Raw genomic sequence first — 20,917 nt, 5'->3', positions numbered from 1 at the left:
CTCTGGTTCACCTGCGCTGCAGGTCACCTGTGTTCGGGTGTGTGAGGAAGACGTCGGTCGTGATCTCGGTGATGATGGTCCCGTGCGCTCCAGCGCGCATGCTCAGTGCGGTGACGCCGCGGCTGCGCGTGTGTGTGCGCGTGTGTGTGTGTGCGAGAGCGAGCGGCGCATTATTTGGCAGCGAGGCGTCGAAGCGGCGCGGGGAGGGCGCGAGCGAGCAAGAGCGAGAGGGTTTCCCGGGATTATCCGAGTGAATTACCGGCCGAACCGCCCGGAAGAGCCGCGGTGAGAAGAACAGCGACCCGCGAGACCCGGTGAGTGACGGGAAAGAGTTTAAGAGCTCGGCGGATCCGCGCTGATCGCGAGCTGCTCCTCTTCCTCACCGACCCGAGCGGACACACACACACACACATTCACTCTCTCACAAACACACACACACACACACACACACACACACACACACACATTCACTCTCTCACAAACACACACACACACACACACACACACGGTTCGTAAGTCACTAGTAAGTTAGTAAGTCACTGATGTTCCGCTGTTGAAGCTGAAGTTCTTGAACAGTTTGAGTTTGTGTGTTTGGAGTTGATGTGACTCTGCTGTCTGTAGTTTATCATGTAAAACTGTCCGTCTGTAGCTGTGTCATAAATCACTGAGGTAAACTGAGGTAAAACTGAGGGAAACTGAGCTCGAACGGATGTAAACTGAGGTAAACTGAGGTAAACTTTGTCGTGTGTGAGGCGAGTTTGAGTCAGTCAGGCTTTATTTCATTCACACCGTGTCACATTTATAAATCATCGTTTGTAACGCGTTCAGTGCTCAACGTTTCTGAAGTGTGAAAGAGGCTCGAGCGCTCGACTGTTATGATCCCGCAGATGTGATGACTGTGATGATGATTGACGTTATTGTGATGTTTGTGCTGTAATATCAGCTGGTGTCGGTTCGGATTCGGTGCTCGTTGGGTTTCGCTGTGTTTGTAACTCGCGATGTTTACTGTATCACAATAAGAGTCCCGGGCTGCTGCCGCTGCCGCTCTTCCTCCTCCGGTCGCGCTCATCCTCCTCTTCCTCGTCTTAAAGCGGAACGCGCACATTTAGCGCTCGTGCACTTCATTCACTCGCCGAAAGTGTTGAAGCGGTTCGTCAGTTTGACCATGAGTTTATAACAGAGTGAAGTGAGCAGGAGATCACAGAGGGACAAAAAGACTCGTGTTTGATGCGTCTGTATATGTGACAGCTTTACGTCAATCATTCATTGGACAGCTGCACGTCACTCGTGCATATGACACGCATGACAGCCGTACGTCACTGACTGAACACAAACATTCGTGACGCCATCAAGGCAAGTACTTTACATTAAACATACGAGTGAATTCATTAAATAATTTAAATTAATTTACAGTTTAAGCTCAGAGATAAAAAAAAAGCAATAAGTAAAAAATGTTAAAAAGTAAATAAAGGGAAAAAATAAAGCAACATTAAACACATTAAAAGGAACGTGAGAGAATTTAAACCACAGAGGTGTCATTTATGACCTTTGACCTCATCAAGTGTTTTAAACCTGATTAGTCTTGCTTGATTATTCTAACTATGCGCTTACAGTTTTATGCCAAAGTTTGGGAACCCTTTGCAGAATCTGTGAAAATGAGAATACTTTTAACAAAATAAGAGAGGTCATACAAAATGGATGTTATTTTTTATTTAGTACTGTCCTGAGTAAGATATTTTACATAAAAGATGTTTATATGTAGTCCACAAGACAAAAAAAAGCTGAAATTATTAAAATAACCCCCTTGGTTCTTAATACTGAGTGTGGTTACTTGGATGATCTTTAGTGATGATTGTTCATGAGTCACTTGTTTGTTCTGAACAGTTAAACTGAGCACTGTTCTTTAGAAAAATCCTCCAGGTCCTGCAGATTCTTCAGTTTTCCAGCATCTTTTGCATATTTGAATGACTGTATGATTTTGAGATCCATCTTTTCACACTGGACTCAAACACGACTATTAAAAAAGGTTCAAAGATTCACTGATGCTCCAGAAGGAAACGCGATGCATTAAGAACCGGGGGGTGAAAACTTTTGAAGAGGATGAAGATTTCCAAATTTTTATAAGTATTAAAGTATAATTTTTTCCATTTAGTACTGCTGTTCGGAAGCAACAGAAGATACTTGCATGTTTCCTGGAAGAGAAAGTACAATTTACCTTGGTCTTCAAACATTTTACTTCCCTTTTTTTGAACCTTTTTTAATAGTTGTGTTTGAGTTTCTCACTTGTCCTCGGTGTGAAAAGATGGATCTCAAAATCATACTGTCACTGCTGAAATGCGTTCAAATACACAAAAGATGCTGAAAACTGAAGAATCTGCAGGACCTGGAGGATTTTTCTGAAGAACAGTGCTCAGTGTAACTGTTCAGAACAAACAATGGACTCATGAACAATCATCTCAAAACAAAAAAACATCATCCGGGTAACCAAACCTTTGAAGGGGTTTTTATAATATCAGCAATTTTTTTTGGTCTTGTGGACTATATGTAAACATCTTTTATGTAAAATATCTTACTCAGGACAGTACTAAATGAAAAAAATAACATGCATTTTGTATGATCTCTCTTATTTTGTTTAAATTATTCACATTTTCACAGATTCTGCAAATCTGTATTTGTGTTTAATTGTTTGTATTGAGTGTTTTTGATTGTTCAGACGTATGAATGTGAGACTGGCTCTGATGTATATCTGAAACACAAAATAAAATCAAGATGATATAGCCTGATCTGAATTTGGAGGATCTTTCATATCATTATACATCATCCAGCTATAAACATCTGCTCTGTCATAAAGCATTAGAGCAGTATGGATGACTTTATATAAAGCTGATTTGAAACTACACTGTAAAATATGATTTTTCTTTTCTAAGTCATAAATAAAACATTGGTGTTTATTGGAGCATATTTTACAAGATAATACAATTTCAGTTTTTCCGCTTAAAAGTTGTTTAAGTTAGTTTTAATTGCCATTTCTTGTAATTATTTGTGAAATTTACTAGCAAGTGAAAATGGTTTCTAAGTTAAATTTCTTTCCAGTGTATTTACTGTGAAATGTGCTACACAAATAATTGTGATTTGACTTATTTGTTTGTGCTGCCCGTGACTCGATCAGAACTCACCTGAGACTCGTTTTTGGCACGTGAGGTGCCAGTTTAGACGTGTGTATGTGTGTTTACCCACACATCTGGACAGGTTCTGCATTTTCATGTTGCTTGATCTGCTTCTCTTTGCTTGGAAAGAAAGCCGCATGACGTTTGTGGTGATGAGACTCTTTCAGCCAGTCAGAATCACAAAATCACTGTCTGGGTCTTTGTGAGCCATCGTGTCACGTGACAGTGCTGTGATGCGAGTGACCCGCAGGACGTCCATCTGTTCGGCCCTTTATAGGTGTCTGCAAACCGCCTGCAGGAAACACCGTAGACGTGATCTTGTTTCATTAGGACTTGCTTACAAACTGTAGTCTGTTCCTGAACACACATTACATGAGGACCATGTTAGTAATGTAATCTATTAGTCTACACATTTTAGGTTTTATTAAAATTAGTATCTGCTTTGATTATTCTTAGATTACTGTTGATCTAACTTCTTTGTTATTGAGTGCATTAAAGTTATCAAATGTTGCAGATCTGTGGTTTGTGTGTGCAATTCCACAAATCTTAAGAATTTCTGAATGTATATTAGCAGTAGGTTTTTTTTTCTTTTTAGAAAATAACATTTAAAAGATAAAAAAAGAGGAGAATCACTTTAAATAGTTCACTGCCATTTTAATATAGTTAAGTAAAATAATCAAATGTAACTGATCTAATGTAATATTAATTGGATGATTGGATGATGTGCCGTTATCACACAAAACATGTGTAAAGTCCTTTTCACACAAAAGACAATAACAATAAACTTTGAATTATTCTAATTTAATGAGAATGGGGAAGTCCACAATACAACTGTAATGATAATGACATAATGATATCCTGGAATCATTTTCAGAATTATTTTTTTTTCTAGCCGATGAACGATAAAAACATCGGCAGCCAATCAGAATCCACCCGTGTTTAAGCTTGCGCTTATTGTAAACAGAACAATGTCATCCATTGGTGTGGACACTAATGTGCTTATCAGGCTTTGTCTAATATGGGCTTTAACTCAAGGCCTTTTGTATTAAAGTCAAGATGAACCGTTACAACCCAGATTGCTTTCAGTATATTTACAGGGATTATAATGAGATGCTTTTATTTTAGTTTGTTCTGAAAAGAAGCAGTGTTATGTTTTATGTTAATGTTCAGATCATACTGTTGTTCTTGAAATAAGAGTAAACTGATGCATTGAAATGAATTGATTCAGAAACAGATGCTGTTGTAAACGAGTCATTGGTGTTTAGTTGATGACACGTCACACTCAGAAATGTAGGGCTTGACATTATCCATAAAGAATCAATTAGATGGTGAAAAGTGTCTGTATAAGCAGGTTCTTGATGAACGACGGATTGATGATGTCAGCTGAAAGGAAAGTCATTTTTAGAGGTGGAATGAGTTATTCATATTTAGTAACTTGACTAAAATGTGTGTGTGTGTGTCTCTGATGTGTGAAGATCTTTGTCGGTTCATGTGATTCTCCCTCGTGTGTCGAATCCTCCCCAGAGATTCAGAATCACTCGGCGCGTCTGACCGTGTTTCTGCTGAACCGCTGGAGACTCGTCTTGGGTTTGCTGCTGTTTGTTTTGATGTTCGGTGGCTGCTGATGCTGGAAGCGTCTGTTTGTTGTCCGTTGCCATGACGTTATGATGCTGAAGCCGTTGCTCGGGTGACGGAAAGCTCGTACACCAAATCGCATACAGTGAGACTCAGAAAAAAAAAAAATCAACCTGTAATGTGACGCTCAGGCTTGTTTAGGTATGACATGAGCTGCTGGACGTTATGTAGATGTTTTTGTCTGACAGATTTTAAGTTGTCGTTACTCAACTGCGTGGCATTTGCATGAGCTGGTGGCAAACCACAGCTGCAGATCTCAGGCCTGATGGGAAGCGTGTCGGTGTGAATCATCACATTCTAGTGCTTTGCTTAGAGTTTACCGACACTAGTTTTGATCAGGACACTTTAACCCTTCGCTGGCTGTGTTTACATCTAGAGACTCTCACACATGCATTTAAAATCACTGGTGATCTCATCATGTCACAATGATTATTTTGCACAAATGAAGCCTTTTTGAATTCGTAGTTCAGCCATTATGGCATCATTTACTCACCCTCATGTCTTTCTAACCTCTTCTTATTTATTGGATATTTTGAAAAAAGTCTTAGGTTTTTGTGTCCATACAGTGTGGACATACATTGTTTGGTTCCCCGTGTTCTTCAGAATGTCTTTAGTGTAAATGTTGACAGAATAATGATCTCTAACTGAACAATGCATTAAGATTATTTAGCATTATGAAACACATTTTAGTCTTCATGTAAAGAATGTGGGCATGTTTTTGACTCACAGGGACATTATAACGGGACAGACGCTCTGATTGGACCGTTGGTGTGTTTCTGACTGTCATTGGCTCATAAATGAATCGTCTGCTGGTTTGTGAAAGTGCAGCGTGTTTGGCGTCTCTGTTCAGTCAGCGATTCTGATTCAGAATCACGTGTTCCTTCAGGAGCAGAAGGAGATGCGTCTTCCTCTCTATCTCACACACACACACACACACGGACGGACAGGCACGTAGGTCATGCTCAGCGTTTAGCGAGCGCTGTAGGGGAGGTCATTACATCAGACGCTATAAATACACTGTGCACAGACACTTCCTGTGGCCTGACGTGAGTGTGAGCCCTGCAGAGACACTGACTCTATGCATATCTGGAGACACAGAGGTCAGAGGTCATCATTGGGCTCTGTCCCAACTCTAGTCCACTCCCTATTAAAGCAGCATTTTCACTGAGGCAGAACCGCATTCACAACTGATTTAAATAACACTTGATTCAGTTTGATGTTAACATGACGTCAAACTCATGACGTGACAGTCTAATGATCATAAACATACACATCAGCACAGACACTGGCTGTTCTTCATTAGACTGAACTATTACATGCTGGAATTTCCAACTTTATCCTCATACATACTGTAGTACACTTACATAAAGCTATTCACTGCTGCTCAATAGTTTGGGATGAGTAAGTTTTTTTTTAAAGGTTTTTGAAGACGTGTTCATTTGAACAAAAATACAGGAAAAAATTTAATATTGTGAAATATTTTTCCGATGTAAAACAATGCTTTTCTATGTTAATATACATTAAAATTTAAGTTATATCTGTAATTTAATTTGCATTTTCAGCATCATTACTCCAGTCTTCAGTGTGACATGATCATTCAGAAATCATTGTAATATGTTGATTTATTTTCGTTGCTGGAAACAGTTGTGTTGCTTTATATTTTTTATTTTTTTTGGAACCTGTGATACTTTTTCTCAGGATTCTTTGATCAATAAAAGGTTAAAAAGAATAGCATTTATTTAAAATAGTTTGTTTTTCTAACAATATACACTACTGTTCAAACGTTTGGGGTCAGTAAACTTTTTTTTTCCTTTCTTTCTTTCTTTTTTTTTTTTTTATACTTTTATTCACCAAGAATGTGTTAAATTAATAAAGCATAGATTTACATTGTTAGACAAGATTTATATTTTGAATAAATGCTGTTATTTTTAACTTGTTTTCATCAAAGAATCCTGAAAAAAAAAAATCTCAGGTTCCAAAAAAAAAATATTTGACAAATATTCAACATTGATAATTCTAATAATAAATCAGCATATTAGAATGATTTCTGAAGGATCATGTGACACTTAAGACTGGAGTAACAGCTGATGAAAATTCAGCTTTGCATCACAGGAATAAATTATATTTTATAGGATTTTGAAATAAAAAACATTATTTTATATTGTAATAACATTTTGCAACATTAGTACATTATTATTTTTTTCCTGATTTTTTTTTTTTTTAATCAAATAAATGCAGCCTTGATGAGCGTAAGAGACTTCTTTAAAAAAACATTACAAGTTTTACCGATCCCACACTTTTGAGCAGCAGTGCATGTGTATATATATATATTATATAGCAAATCTCAACTGCTTGATTGTTTATATTGTCACAAAATGTAACTGATTTCATCCATCTTTAATCTGATAAATGCATTTAAAAGCTGTGAAGATATTATGATATCATAAACATAACGTTATGATTTTCTGTAAAGCTTGTATTGTGAAAATGCTTATAGAAATTTCAGTATTAATAATAGTGAATAAAATAATATGCTTCTTAATACTTAGTATTAATAAGGATGATATTCAGAATTAAAAAAGGATATTTATATAGATTTTTTTCATAGAGCTTGTTGCAATGCATTCTAGGATTTGGCAAGGTACAGCAGTCCTGGAGCGCCTGTGACGCCTTCAGATGCTCCCTATGTAGGCAGCTCACTGGAACAGAGCTCTGTCTGTGTGTGTGTGTGTGTGTGTGTGTTTGTGTGTGTGTTTGTGAGCTCACACTCTGGTGCTCATCTGGTGCTGTGCAGCGGATGTGGTGTTTTTGAGCTCACTGATTTGAGGGGCTCATGTAGTTCACGTCACACATCAGTGCAGGAAACCTGGCCGTCATGTTCTCAGGTCACAGTAAACCACTGACATTTGCGGCGCTGCCATCAGTTTATCCCATTATCGCAGGCCTGTGTGTGTGTGTGTGTGTGTGTGTGTGTGTGTGTGTGTGTGTGGGTTGTGCAGCTCAAATGCGCTGGAGAAACAACTGATGAATCAGATCAAGGTTTAGTCTGAAATCAAGCAGGAACAGATTTACTAGATTCATTGGGCAGCTGATTTCTACATCACACCAACATGAGCCTTTGGTCACATGATTGAGAATCCGATCAACACTAGAGTTCAAAAATTTGGGTTCTGTAAAATTTTTAAATGTTTTTAAAGGAAGTCTTTTCTGTTCACTAAGGCTTTATTTATTTGATCAAAAGCACAAAAACAGAGAAATATTATAACACTTTAAATCAGCTGTTTTCTATGTGAATATCTGTTAAACTGTAATTGATTGCTGTGATCAAAGCTGAATTTTCAGCATCATTACTCCAGTCTTCAGTGTCACATGATCTTTCAGAAATCATTCTAATATACTGATTTGCTGCTCAACAAACATTTCTGATTATTATCAGTGTTGAAAACCGTTCTGAAAACTGTCTGATACATTTGATTTTTCTGCATTCACAGATGATTAGAAAGAACAGCATTTATTTGAAATTGAAATATTTTGTAACATTATAAATGTCTTAACTTTTGATCAACTTAATGATGACTGAAACTCTTCGTTTCTTTCAAAAAACAACTTTTGAAGTGCTGTGCTCTGATTGGATGAATCACCAGATCAGAATATTCTCCTGCAGTTGGTCACTGGCGTTTGAGCTGAACATGTTCATGCTCATCACGGGTTTATCCGGTTAGTTGTCCTGGTCCTCATGGCTTGTTTGATATATTTAATGATTGAATTCAGTGAAACAGTCAGTCAGAATGAGTGTGTGTTTCTATCGGTTAATTGTTTGATTGCTGGAAATTAGTTACATGAGATATGCTGGTCTGTCCTGCACACACTCACTCAGGCCCGCTCAACCGTGTGTGTGTGTGTGTGTTTGTGTGTGTCAGCCACAAGGGATGTGTAACACAACACCGCTGCGCCATTTTATCGCCTGCAGACTCCAAATCCATCCACCGCGGTGGTCACGTGACCTCTGGTGCTGCTCTGATTGGTCCGTTTCAGTTATTAAGCAAAGGAAAGTGTGTAACAGCATGAGGAGTGAGTCAGTGCTGCGCTGGAACGCTGCGGTCAGAGTGATGATGAGCTGGAGCACAGATGAAGACGGGATCGGTGTGAGGATGGACTGAAACAGTTCATCTTCAGATCCTGTCCAAACACGCTTAGACCAGCGACTGATGAATCTGAATGTGCTAATATGGGTTTGCTCAGCAGTATCTGACACCACACAACTTTAAGCGTTGACGTCTGTGTTGTTTGTTTACCGCTGCAAGATTTGTTACTATGGTTACCGCTGAGTTCAGAGTCACTCCTGTATTCTATGCACACACACACAATAATCCAGATTCACTTCAGCTTTAAAAAGTGATTGTTTGCACTAAAACTTTGCACTTTTTAATTACAAGCAGATTTTAAAATTCTGCTTTTTTTTTAGATGCATTTGGACAATGAATGAGGACTGAGGGTATCAAACATTCAGAAAGAATATAAAACGGCATCAGGCAACATAGAAACAGCGCATGTGACTCCAGATCTTCTCATCCAGCTGCTGGAAGTGACTGAGAATTAGTAACTAGCACTAACTAGTGGTCTGTAGAACAGAGCGAGGGTTTCCCACCTCAGCCCTCAAAGGGTTAACTCTCGTCTTCTGTCTCTCTCTCTCTGTCACGCACATACCGGTTCCAACCGGTTCTCAGGAAAGTGCGTTGTGTGGCCCATGGAATCCTGGGAAGGGTCATGTGTGTGTGTGTGTGTGTGTGTGTGTGTGTGTGTGTGTGTGTCACGTCACTGGGTGGAAGAGAGAAAACAACTCGAGTCAGCTTTCCATTATCTGCGTGCGTGTGTGCGCATGTGTAAGAGTGTGTGTGTGCGTGTGCCTCTTCCTGTCATACAGGAAGTGTGTTGATGAGAGTGTGCCGTGGCTCTCCTGCAGGAATGAGCTCATGTAGGTTTTCTTTCTTTGTCGTTGAAACTTCCTGTCGAGCATCACGGACCCACTGACCTCTGGTCAGTGATCTGATCTGAATAATGACGCTCTTGGCTGTAGAGATTCATGAGTGATGAGCATTTATTTTCCTGTTTCTTACATGCACAAACTCACACACATATCGTTATTAACCTGGTTAATGTAATCCTGTGTCACACTAATTCTGGATTCAGGTTTTCAGATTTCACACTTGCATTCCTTCTCGTTTGCATATTTGAGGTTAACATTAGGCGATTGCGTCACATGACCCGTTTCTCCATCTGTGCTCACTGGAACATGTGACAGAAAACAGACTGATGTCAGATCAGTATTGTTAGCTGTCTATTGACAGTGAACACACATGAATGTTTGTGTGACTGTTCATGAATATTTAATAAGTTAAGCACTGAGGCACCGTTTGATTGGTCGTCTGTTCCTAAGCAGCTCAAATTCAGAGAAACTGTGAAACTTGCAATCAATCAGTGCATTATTGTAAATTATAATTAGAGGCTGATCCCAGATCAGAACGGTGAAGGGTCATGATCAATGTTGGGAAAAGTTACTTTTAAAGGTAATGCATTACAATATTGTGTTACTCCCTAAAAAAGTAACTAATTATATTACTTAGTTACCTTTTACAGAAAGTAATGTGTTACGTTATGTTTGGATTACTTTTTTTAAATCTGTGTAGGGCTTGCTTGTTTGTTTTGATATAAAAAGTTACATTTTTGGCAAATGTAAAAGCCCTTTGGCACCAATAGTGAAAGGAATCAGCCTCAGGCTGAAGAAAAAGTAAATTCACATCTGTACATTAGAATGCAGAAGAAGAAAGCTCAACACTCTTCAGCAGTTAAATAAAGAACAAATGTTAGTTTATCTTGAGTAATGTTTGCTTATTAGTATTGTTGAACTGGTTTATTGAAGGTCAGCAGCAAAAACACTGGTTAATAAAATGGCAAGGCAAAGTTTATTTATATAGCACATTTCACATTTCACACACAATGCTAATTCATAATTTTCATAGTTTGCTTCATATTCTGAGTTGAATTTCACTGTTTTTATTCATTTTGAGGAATACTGAATCTGTTTTTTGAGAGTGAGATGAGTAAACACAGTTTCACATTTTTCACAAGTAAAATCTTACTCCTGATTTCTCTCCACATGTGGAGCTTTCAGTCAATAAATAGGGAAACACAAAATAACTTGGCTATTTTTTTTGTAAATTAATTAAGCAATGTGTTACTTGGAAAAGTAATCTGTTTACATAACTCTCTTTACCTGTAATGCGTTTGCCCCAGCGCAGCACGTGATGATGCACTTCCATAATGCGGATGATTTTGTGTTCAGGTGCGGTGATGTCTGAGGACGCGGTGCGGCAGACGCGCAGTCAGAAGCGTGCGCTAGAGCGGGACTCTCTGCCCGCGGACGGTAAGCGGCTGAAGCTGGATGGCGTGGAGCGCTCCCGATCGGAGACGGCCGTGGCGGTCCAGTCCTCCAGCATCCTGAAGGCCACCATCAAAGTGGAGGTGCAGACAGGAGACGAGCCCATGGACATGAGCAACACGTGAGGAAGCTTTACATGACATTAGTGTGTGTGTGTGTGTGTGTGTGTGTCTACAAAACATAAGCCTACTTCACATGAGTGACCAACATTTAGTGCAATACAGCCTCTGCAATATGAAAAAAAAAAAACAGAACAGGATGAAGATGAACAAACCCATGTTCAGAGCAGTGAGTTTGGTTCAGTAGATTGAGATCGGTGTGTTTGGGTCACTGGATGTTCTGAGTGATCATCATGTTTTGTTCATTTGTGACTGTGATGCTGGTGTCCCGTAGTTTCGGACTTTCCTCTCAAATCTCATGTGATGAGTGCGGAATACAAGACAATGATTAAAAGTTAAAATCACTCAGCTGCAAACCTGCGTCCTGCTCTGTCCCATCAGCGCTGCGTCTCTGTGTGTTTACACTGATCTCTCAGAGTTTGGGGTCGGTAAGAGAGTCTCTTCTGCTCACCAGTGCTGCATTTATTTGATCAAAAATAAGGTAAAAATGTGAAATATTATTAGCTGAATTATTAGAAATATCAAAGCTGAATTTTCAGCATCATTACTCCAATCTTCAGTGTCACATGATCCTTCAGAAATCATTCTAATATGCTGATTTGCTGCTCAACAGACATTTATGATTATTATCAATGTTAAAAACAGTTGTGCTGCCCAATATTTTTGTGGAAATTTTGTGATACATTTTATTTTTTAGGATTCTTGAAAAGAGGGTTATGTCAGGTGAGGATTTAGATGATCAGGGCATCCTGGGAAATGATTCCCACAATTCCACAGCTGTTGTGAATATGACTGGCATTATGATACGGCTGATTCCTCATAGAGAGAGTTTGATGTTAATGAATCTGCTTTAATAGATGCTGCAATCATGCTGCGGGATCAGCTCTGTGTGAAACAGGAAGTTGTGTTTGTGTCTGAGACCAGGATGTTTGTTTTCATGATTTTCTTGTAATTTACAGTCAGGTTTGACGTGTGTGTGTGTGTGTGTGCACCTGGTATTTATCACGTTATGGGGACCAAATGTCCCCACAAGGATAGTAATACCAGTAAATTTTGACCTTGTGGGGACATTTGTGAGGTCCCCATGAGGAAACAGGCTTATAAATCATGCACAATGAGTTTTTTTGAGAAAGTAAAAGTGTGCACAGTCTCCTGTGAGGACTAGGTTTAGGTGTAGGGCCATAGAAAATAGGGTTTGTACAGTATAAAAACCATTACGCCTATGGAATGTCCCCATAAAACATGTAAACACAACGTGTGTGTGTGTGTGTGTGTGTGTGTGTGTGTGTGTGTGTCCGTCCTGTCCCCCCCCTCCTCCCCCCCCCAAAGTTTCTCCATTTTCTGGCAGCACCTGAACGCTCCTTCACTTCACAAAATGAAGGCCATGTGTCACTAACCGGTTCCAGCCGGCTGGTTGTCATGGTTTCCAGTAGGGGAGGGGGAGGGGTGTCACATGACATCAGCAGAACATGCGGTGGGTCACGTGACTTGTGTTTAGTTGGGTGATTAATGCACAGGAAGAGTCTGATCTCACACAAAGACAGTCTCCTCTCGCTGGAGTCCAGAACTCTGTGTGTGTGTGTGTGTGTGTGTGTGTGCGTGTGTGCGTGCGCTTCAGTGATCAGCGGCTGAACCGTGTGTTTACAGGCCCGTGTAAATCCTTTCTCAAACTCCTGCTCATCATGTGTGATTCTGTTGGTTTCCCAGCATCACCAGCGCTCAGATCCCACATTGCTCAAATGCTGCAGTTTGATTTGTGTGACTGAGCTCCGGTGGAGGAAGTTTGTCTCTGAACACTCACTCCTCTTTCGCTTTCACTTTATATTCACCAGTATATATTATCTATATTCACCTCATCTAGCTTTCTAATAAATTATGAACTGCTTTTGTTCTTCTTCTGTAAGTCACTTTGGATAAAAGCATGTGTAAAGTGCATACGTGTGCAATGTGTTCCTCATTAAGCTAATGATTAATTCAATCATAAAAATGTACAATTAAAAACAAACAAACAAACAAAAACAATCAACAAAAAACATCCACTATAAGATGAAAGATTTTTCACCTGCATGTCATGTGACCATTGAGCAATATCAGAGAACCATGAACATCTGAATGTTTTAAATACTGAAATAATCGTTTAAAATCTCAAGAACATACAGTATGTGACTCTGCAGCACAAAACCAGTCTTAAGTATCACAGGTTTTAGCAATAGCCAAAAATACACTGTATGGGTCAAAATTATCCTTTTTTTTTTATGCCAAAAATCATTAGGATATTAAGTAAAGATCATGTTCCATGAAGATATTTTGTAAATTGTCTACCATAAATATAGTAGTCAACATTTGAAGTGGTTTAAAAAAGTTGATCAAAGTTGTTCTAAGACAAGGACGGGTATTGTTTTGGTTTTAGCATAACTTTGAAAGGTTCTGATCCACTTCAAATGTTGACTACTGTATGTCTAAACTTAGTTTTGATTAGTAATATGCATTGCTAAGAACTTTATTTGGACAACAACGTTAAAGGTGATTTTCTCAATATATATTTTTTTTCTCAGATTCCAGATTTTCTAATAGTTGTGACTTGACCAAATATCGTCCTATCCTAACAAACCATACATCAATAGAGAGCTTTATTTTATTTATTTATTTATTCAGCTTTCAGATAATGTTTAAATCTCAGTTTTTTTTTTTTAAACTGACCCTTATGACCCTTATGTTGTGGTTCAGGGTCACATATTTGAGGGTAAATGGGTTCGATTGTGAAGAAATGTTGAGGAATCACAGGTTCACTGTACTGCAGATGTTTGTGGAGAGTCTTTTAGCCTACAGTGACTTTTGTGAATTGGTTTGTTGGTGATTCATAGAAAGTTTTTAAAGAGCTTAAACAATCAAGCCTGCTTCTTTTCTGATGACACGTATGTTCCAGTGTGTTCCAGTGCTGTAACATGATGATACACACGCTCACACACTGGTCATTTATCAACACATAATAATATAATTTCATGCAGAAATTTACTTTAAAAACATCTTTTTTCAAAATGGCCAAGGTTTGTCTTTCTCAGTGTTTGTCATTCTGAGACACACAAACTCAGATCTCAGGAGCTTCAGAGTTTCAGTCCATGTTCCTCAGACACGAGCAGAGGTTCATTTGCTCTGATCCATCAGCACTTCGGCTCTCCTCCTCCTCCTCCTCATCATCAGTGACGGGTGTGTAGAGTTCGACTCTGTGTGGATGTCCTGATGATGGATGATGAAACTGTGCTTTCATTGAATTAGTGATGTTTACTAGTCACTCATCACTAGTACTGCAACTGTTAGTTAGAGTTAAGCGTTTGACTCCTCAGGTCACATGTGTTATTGAGGAGCGTGTGCTGTGATATTTTTATTTTTTTTCCCCCATCTGTCCTTTGCTGCGTGTGAGGACACAGTAAGAGACGTTTGGCTTGTTTGACCGCAGTCATGTGACCACTGCTCCTCTGAGCTCACAGCTGATTGGATTATTTCCTATCTGCCCCCCTCTAGTGGACGACAGCAGCACTGATCGATCTCATCACTGACCTGCACAGAAACGCCAAACACTACTAGTTCACACAGTACTGCGGTAGTAGTTACAAATTGAGTCAATTACTGATTAAAAATTTCATTAAAAATAGTATAGTCAGTAATGTAATTTTGGACTACTTCTGGATTACTTTTGATGTACATCGTTTATCACACAGATTTTAATCGGATAATTTTGTAAAATATTCATTGTGGAATAGGGTTAAAAAGGGGTGGACAATTTCCTGAAAATTTCTGGAAACTTTCCAAAATATTCTGAAAGTGAAAAAAATCCTGATTTCTGGAGAGTTTTAGAAATTTTCCAGAACTGGTCTGCCTTTCTGCACCCCTATTTTGTTAAATATATATAATATATTCTATATAAAAACTTCAAACCATATATAAAAATTTAAAGAAAAAAGAAAAGAAAATATTTTAAATAAATAAATGTTTAACGACGTGTGTTTGATTGCAGTTCGGTGAAGAGAGAGGCGAGGTCTCCGTCGCCCGATGATGTGATCGTTCTGTCGGACGAGGCGCCCAGTCCACAGGTGAACGGAGGAAATCACCTCAAAGAGCTGGACACGGATCTGCTGATGGTAAACACGTGACCTTTGACATGAGAAACGACGCATTCACACGTTACGGGTCGTGTTGAACAGAGATTGTGTTTGTATACCAGCGCTTTCGTAATGGAGTCTTGGATTTCTGTTGTGTATTGTGTAATCGTGTGTGTGTGTGTGTGTGTGTGTGTGTGTGTGTGTAGAGGAGTTCTCCAGAGGAGCGTGAGCACGTCATTAAGCAGCTGAAGGAGGAGCTGCGTTTAGAGGAGGCCAAACTCATCCTGCTCAAGAAACTCAGACAGAGTCAAATACACAAAGAATCCAGCGTACAGAAGGTACGACAAAATCAACACAAATGAGCTGAAACTGACACTGCAGCCATGCAGAATCTCATGTGACCTCGTGTGACCTCGTGTGCCACGACCTTTAGTAGCACAGCTGATGATTTAATTTAACATAAAATCATAACCCACTGACCATCTGTGTATTTGGATACATGGAGGTCAAACAGTGTGAAAGGAGTTAAACTGACCGGGTTAATGATGCTGGTTATTCTGTTGTGTCTCCATCAGCCGGCGGCTCCTGTGTCCAGTGCGCCTCCTCCTCTGGTGAAGGGATCTGCTACTGGGAAAACCACACAACCTGTGAGTCCATGAAACACACACACACACATACATGTACACACATACACAAACTCACTCCCAAAAATACAAAACATTATAAACACAACTTGACTCTGAAATGTGCAGCCAGAAAGTGCTTTGTGTATTGTGTAATTGTCCGTGCTGTTGCTGATCAGGTGATCTCTGCTCGGGCTTCTGGGACGGTGATTCCTCCTCCGCTGGTGCGCGGCAATCAGCTGTCCAAACACGGCTCGACCGGCGCTCAGATCATCATGCCTCCGCTGGTCAGAGGAGCTCAGGTGCGTCACACACCTGCCGTCGGTCTCATTATTACCCGTGCGAACGTTCGGTGACGATTGTCTCTTGCGCCGCAGTCGATCTCGGTGTCGCCGCAGCAGATCTCCAGCCTGAGACAGCAGCAGAACTCGTCTTCGGGTCCTCCTCCCCTGCTCCTCGCTCCCAGAGCCACGGTGAGCAGCGTCGCGGGACAGAAGATCATCCAGCCCGGCCTCATACGCATGACCACCATCCCCAGCACCGGCCTGCTGGTCAGCATCAACCAGGTGTGAACGTGCACAACTCACTAGTGATTTAATACAGGGTTCGTACGAGGTGCTTGAAGTACTTGAAATTGACTTTTGGACATTTAAGGCCTGGAAAACCCTTGAAAATGGCAATATTCCTAAAGAGGTACTTGAGAAGTGCTTGAATTACTGAAAGACAATGTGTCTATGAAATAAGGGTTTCTTTTTTTTTTAATAAGCTCATCAATTTAATGCAAAATTAACACTGCAGCCCGTCTGATGTTGAGCTCATGTAGCCCCGTAGTAGAGTAGAGACGCTATGACATGACTCTACCAATATCAGACACTACTAAACTGATGCTAGCAATAAATCTGATCTGCTGTTATGTCCTCATCAATGCTGAAATCAGACTTGCTTTTAATAAAGGTATTTTAAACTGGTATCACAGCTGTTGCTGCAGAATAACAGTCCATTTTAAATGTTATGTGCTTTATTTCTCTTTCTCCGTTTGTTCTTAAGTTGACATCATTCCATTTCCATTTACTACGTGTTCACATTATAATCCGTCTAATATACTCAGAACTCACTGACTCTGTCCCGCAGGCCACCGGCTCAAACCTGAAGACCGGGTCGAGCGTGTTGAACGCCGGTCAGTCTCCAGACGGTCGTCAGGCGGCCAAACTAGCGCTGCGCAAACAGCTGGAGAAGACGCTGCTGGAGATCCCGCCGCCCAAACCGCCCATGCCGCAGCTCAACTTCCTGCCGTCGGCGGCCAATAACGAGTTCATCTACCTGGTGGGGCTGGAGGAGGTGGTGCAGAACCTGCTGGAGTCTCTGGGACGAGGTTTGGATCAGCAACGCCCTTCATACAGTCACGTGTACACCACTGCTCAAACGCTTGGGATCAGTAAGACTTGTAATGTTTTTTTAAAAGAAATCTCTTACGCTCATCAAGGCTGCATTTATTTGCGTTTATTTATTTGCATGTATTATTATACAAATAAATGCAGCCTTGATGAGCAAAAGAGACTTAAAAAAAAAAAAACATTACAAGTTTCACTGATCTCAAACTTTGGAGCGTCAGTGCACACCGCCCTATACAGAGAGTTTCATACCACTGCACAGTAATAAACAAAGAGAAACTGTGTTCTTCAGTTAGAAAACAATAAGTTTAGCTCTAAAACATCCATTCTGACTATAAATCGTGTGTGTGTGTGTGTGTGTGTCAGGTAAGCAGGGTCTGTACGCGGGTTTGGTGGTCAGCGGTGGAGAGCCGTCCTGCTGCTCTCAGTGTAAGACGGACTTCACCTGCCGCTGGCGTCGAGATAAAGGCGGAGCCGTCATGTGTGAGCAGTGCATGTCGTCCAATCAGAAGAAGGTGCTGAAGGCCGAACACACCAATCGTCTGAAGGCGGCGTTCGTCAAGGCGCTTCAGCAGGAGCAGGAGCTCGATAAGCGCGTGCTGCAGCAGGCCACGTCCCCCGCCTCTTCATCATCATCATCCTCTCACGGGATGAAGGTCGATCAGGTCAAAGCGCGCTCCTCCTCTTTAGTTCAGCAGACGCAGGGACGCGCCGTTCAGACCGTGAGCCGCCACATCGCAACCATCAAACAGGTGAGGCGTCGCAGCTGCGTGTCCGTCGTTCTGAGGTCGTTCTGGTTCTTCAGTGTGACTGACGCTGCCGTCTGTTCCTCCAGGTGTCTCAGAGTCCGTCGGCCCGTAGCGTGCAGCCGTCCGCGATCCGCGCCGTTCCTCACTCGTTCTCCCCGTCCTCTCAGCTGCAGAACGCCGTGGCGGCCGCCGCTCTGGTCAACAGGCCAGGTAAGCATGCAGAGCGTCAGGGGTCAAAGGTCAGCAGCAGCAGAGGCAGCGGCGTGAGGAAACGGAGCAGCGGCGCCGCAGGTAGATTCTGCTCAAAACACGCTCAAGCAGCGCTCTTCTACTGACAGACATTCAGCTTTAATTAGTCTTTTGAATTAGCTTTCATTTGTGTTTTCATCATCAGTTTAGTTACAGTTTATTGTAATTTTGCCATGTGTTTTAATAATTTTTATTGCTATTTGGCTTTACTTTTTATTATTATTGTTGTTATTATTATTATTATTATTATTATTATTTTTATTTTTTTTTTTTATTTAGTTTATTCAGTTTTAGCTTTCATTTTTATTCTGTTTTAATTTTCATCTTAGTTACAGTTTAATGTAATTTTGCCGTGTGTTTTTAGCCCTTTTATCTTTTTTTTTATATAGCTATTTGGCTTTACTTTTTTCTTTTAATTTATTTCCAGTCATTTTAATGTTTCTACATTAAAAAATTAGCAACTAACTGAAATACTTTATTTAAATTTTATGTGCTTTTGTTGTTTTTATTAGTTTTTGTTTATATATATATATATATATATATATATATAATATATAATATATAATATATATATATATATATATATATATATATATATATATATATATATATATATATATATATATATATATATATATATATATATATATATATATATATATATATATATATATATATATATAAAATATATATATATATATAGTTAAAAACTAGTTAGGTTTACTTTATTTTTACTTTAGTTTTAGTGTTCCGTTTTAGAATCAAAGGGAAATTAGAAAGGTTGCTTTAGGAATTATATATTATATTATATATATATATCATATATAATATGCGTGTGTGTTTAATTCATTTCATTCCAGTTTTATTTTTAATTTTTTTAATTTTATTATTAGTTTTTATTTATTTATTTATTTATTTTTTCCATCTAATATTTATATTTTATTTTAGGTTCATTTCAATTAGCAGTAATGTTTAAATAGTTTTAGTTTAAATTAATAGCCCTGGTTTGAAGACATTCTGATCCACTGGATTTGAGAGATCAGAGCGCTGACCTGATAACTCACTAGATCACATGTTCAGTCACGTCATCATGTTCATATAGTGTGTGTGTGTGTGTGTGTGTGTCTCTGTCAGGTGTGACTATGGCCTACGTGAACCCCAGTCTGTCTGTTCATAAGCCGTCTGCGGTGGAGCGTCACAGAGAGTATCTGCTGGACATGATCCCGTCCCGCTCCATCTCACAGGCCGCAAACACCTGGAAGTAAAACGGCAGGAGTCCAGACTCTGGAGGTTCTGGATTCATCTGTCTCCGCTCCGTTCCGGAGGATCTGAGCGGTTTCCGCAGGTTTCTTCACACAAGGGCTTCGAGTCTCGTCGGGTGCGGCGCGACGGCACCGACGCGCGGATCACGTGACGCTAGCGGAGCCGCGCTCTTACATCATCACTTCACTTCACAAAAACACCAACCGAATGCAAACGAGACGCTTCACGCGCCGCCGTCTGTCTGTCCGTCTGCGGGCCGCTTTGTTTCTGTTACGGCTTCTTATTATTATTTAGGTTTGTTTGACTGTTAAGTTATGTAAGTGTAAGTGTAAGTGTGTGTCTGTGTGTGTATGTGTGTGTGGTTTGAGCTGAAGGGTGTGTGTGTCATGCGTGTGTTTGACTGCAAATCACATTTGACAGAAGTTTGTTCTTCCACAAACATTTATTATTTCAGCTCATAGATTAATCTGAGTTTCGAGTCAGTTGAAGTTTCCTACATTTGTCAATCTTTTTCTGATTATTGTTTGTATTTCTATGCAGGTGATTCTCCAGGTGTAAAACATTTGATTAAAGCGTTTCTGAAATAATTCCATTGATAATTGGTGTATAAGATCATCAGTGAACTCAGATTGTTGTTTAATGAGTGGCTGATTATTGGTGCAGAGCATCAGTGTTTATGATGATGATGACGATGATGATGAAGGCAGATTGATCTCTTGGCTCTGATTGGTTAAACTCTCACTGTTAAACTGCACATCAATAAAAATCATCATCATGTTTCCGCCTGTCGAACAGTCGAGTTCACCGATGCGTTTGTTTTTGTTTTGTTTTGCGATGACGTCACACCGTCGTGTTTCCATGGTTACGGACAGATGCAGCGTGTCACGTTTCCTGTTGCATTTGCTTCCTGCAACATGTACAAAGTTACAGTTTGTTAGATTTATTTGTTCCTGTAATAAAACGTTTTAACCCTTTCATTCTGACTGCACACCTTGATTCACTTACGGCGTTTCACATTATGTGTTTTAATGGTCTGTGAAATCATAGTTAGAGATTAGTTCATGTGTTCTGTTGAGATGATGAACAAACAGGATGAAAATAAGAGCCTGAATTGAATGTTGAATGCCCAACTTTACCCATTCGTCTGCCACACACTGGCAAGAAGCAGAAGAGATGATTTCA

At 39.9% G+C, this 20,917-nt stretch overlaps 1 protein-coding gene across 3 annotated transcripts; it reads left to right on the top strand.

Moving 5' to 3' along the window:
• Positions 1 to 121: 121 nt before the first annotated feature.
• LOC127183240 (transcriptional repressor p66-alpha) lies at positions 122 to 20,712 on the top strand. Of its 3 annotated transcripts, none has more exons than XM_051139176.1 (11): positions 122 to 314; positions 11,146 to 11,362; positions 15,376 to 15,499; positions 15,667 to 15,798; positions 16,036 to 16,107; positions 16,263 to 16,385; positions 16,461 to 16,649; positions 17,215 to 17,455; positions 17,841 to 18,226; positions 18,310 to 18,514; positions 19,607 to 20,712. In XM_051139176.1, exons 2-11 carry the CDS (start codon positions 11,154 to 11,156, stop codon positions 19,735 to 19,737), a joined length of 1,812 nt encoding a protein of 603 aa, XP_050995133.1. In that variant the 5' UTR covers positions 122 to 314; positions 11,146 to 11,153; the 3' UTR covers positions 19,738 to 20,712. The 3 variants fall into 3 exon arrangements, with proteins under 3 accessions (XP_050995133.1, XP_050995147.1, XP_050995141.1); XM_051139190.1 differs by having other exon boundaries at positions 123 to 314; positions 18,310 to 18,433; XM_051139184.1 differs by lacking the exon at positions 122 to 314 and adding an exon at positions 735 to 1,353.
• Positions 20,713 to 20,917: the final 205 nt, after the last annotated feature.

This window comes from Labeo rohita, chromosome 2, assembly GCF_022985175.1.
Source record: "Labeo rohita strain BAU-BD-2019 chromosome 2, IGBB_LRoh.1.0, whole genome shotgun sequence".
In the NCBI taxonomy this organism is placed as follows: Eukaryota; Metazoa; Chordata; class Actinopteri; order Cypriniformes; family Cyprinidae; genus Labeo; species Labeo rohita.
This window is presented reverse-complemented; position numbering and strand designations above follow the sequence as displayed.

Excerpts from the sequence above, each read along its gene's own strand:
- LOC127183240 (XM_051139176.1), top strand. The coding sequence starts at position 11,154 with ATGTCTGAGGACGCGGTGCGGCAGACGCGCAGTCAGAAGCGTGCGCTA. Across the intron at positions 15,500-15,666 it reads TGGACACGGATCTGCTGATG|AGGAGTTCTCCAGAGGAGCG; the intron begins GTAAACACGTGA and ends GTGTGTGTGTAG. Across the intron at positions 17,456-17,840 it reads GCTGGAGTCTCTGGGACGAG|GTAAGCAGGGTCTGTACGCG; the intron begins GTTTGGATCAGC and ends TGTGTGTGTCAG.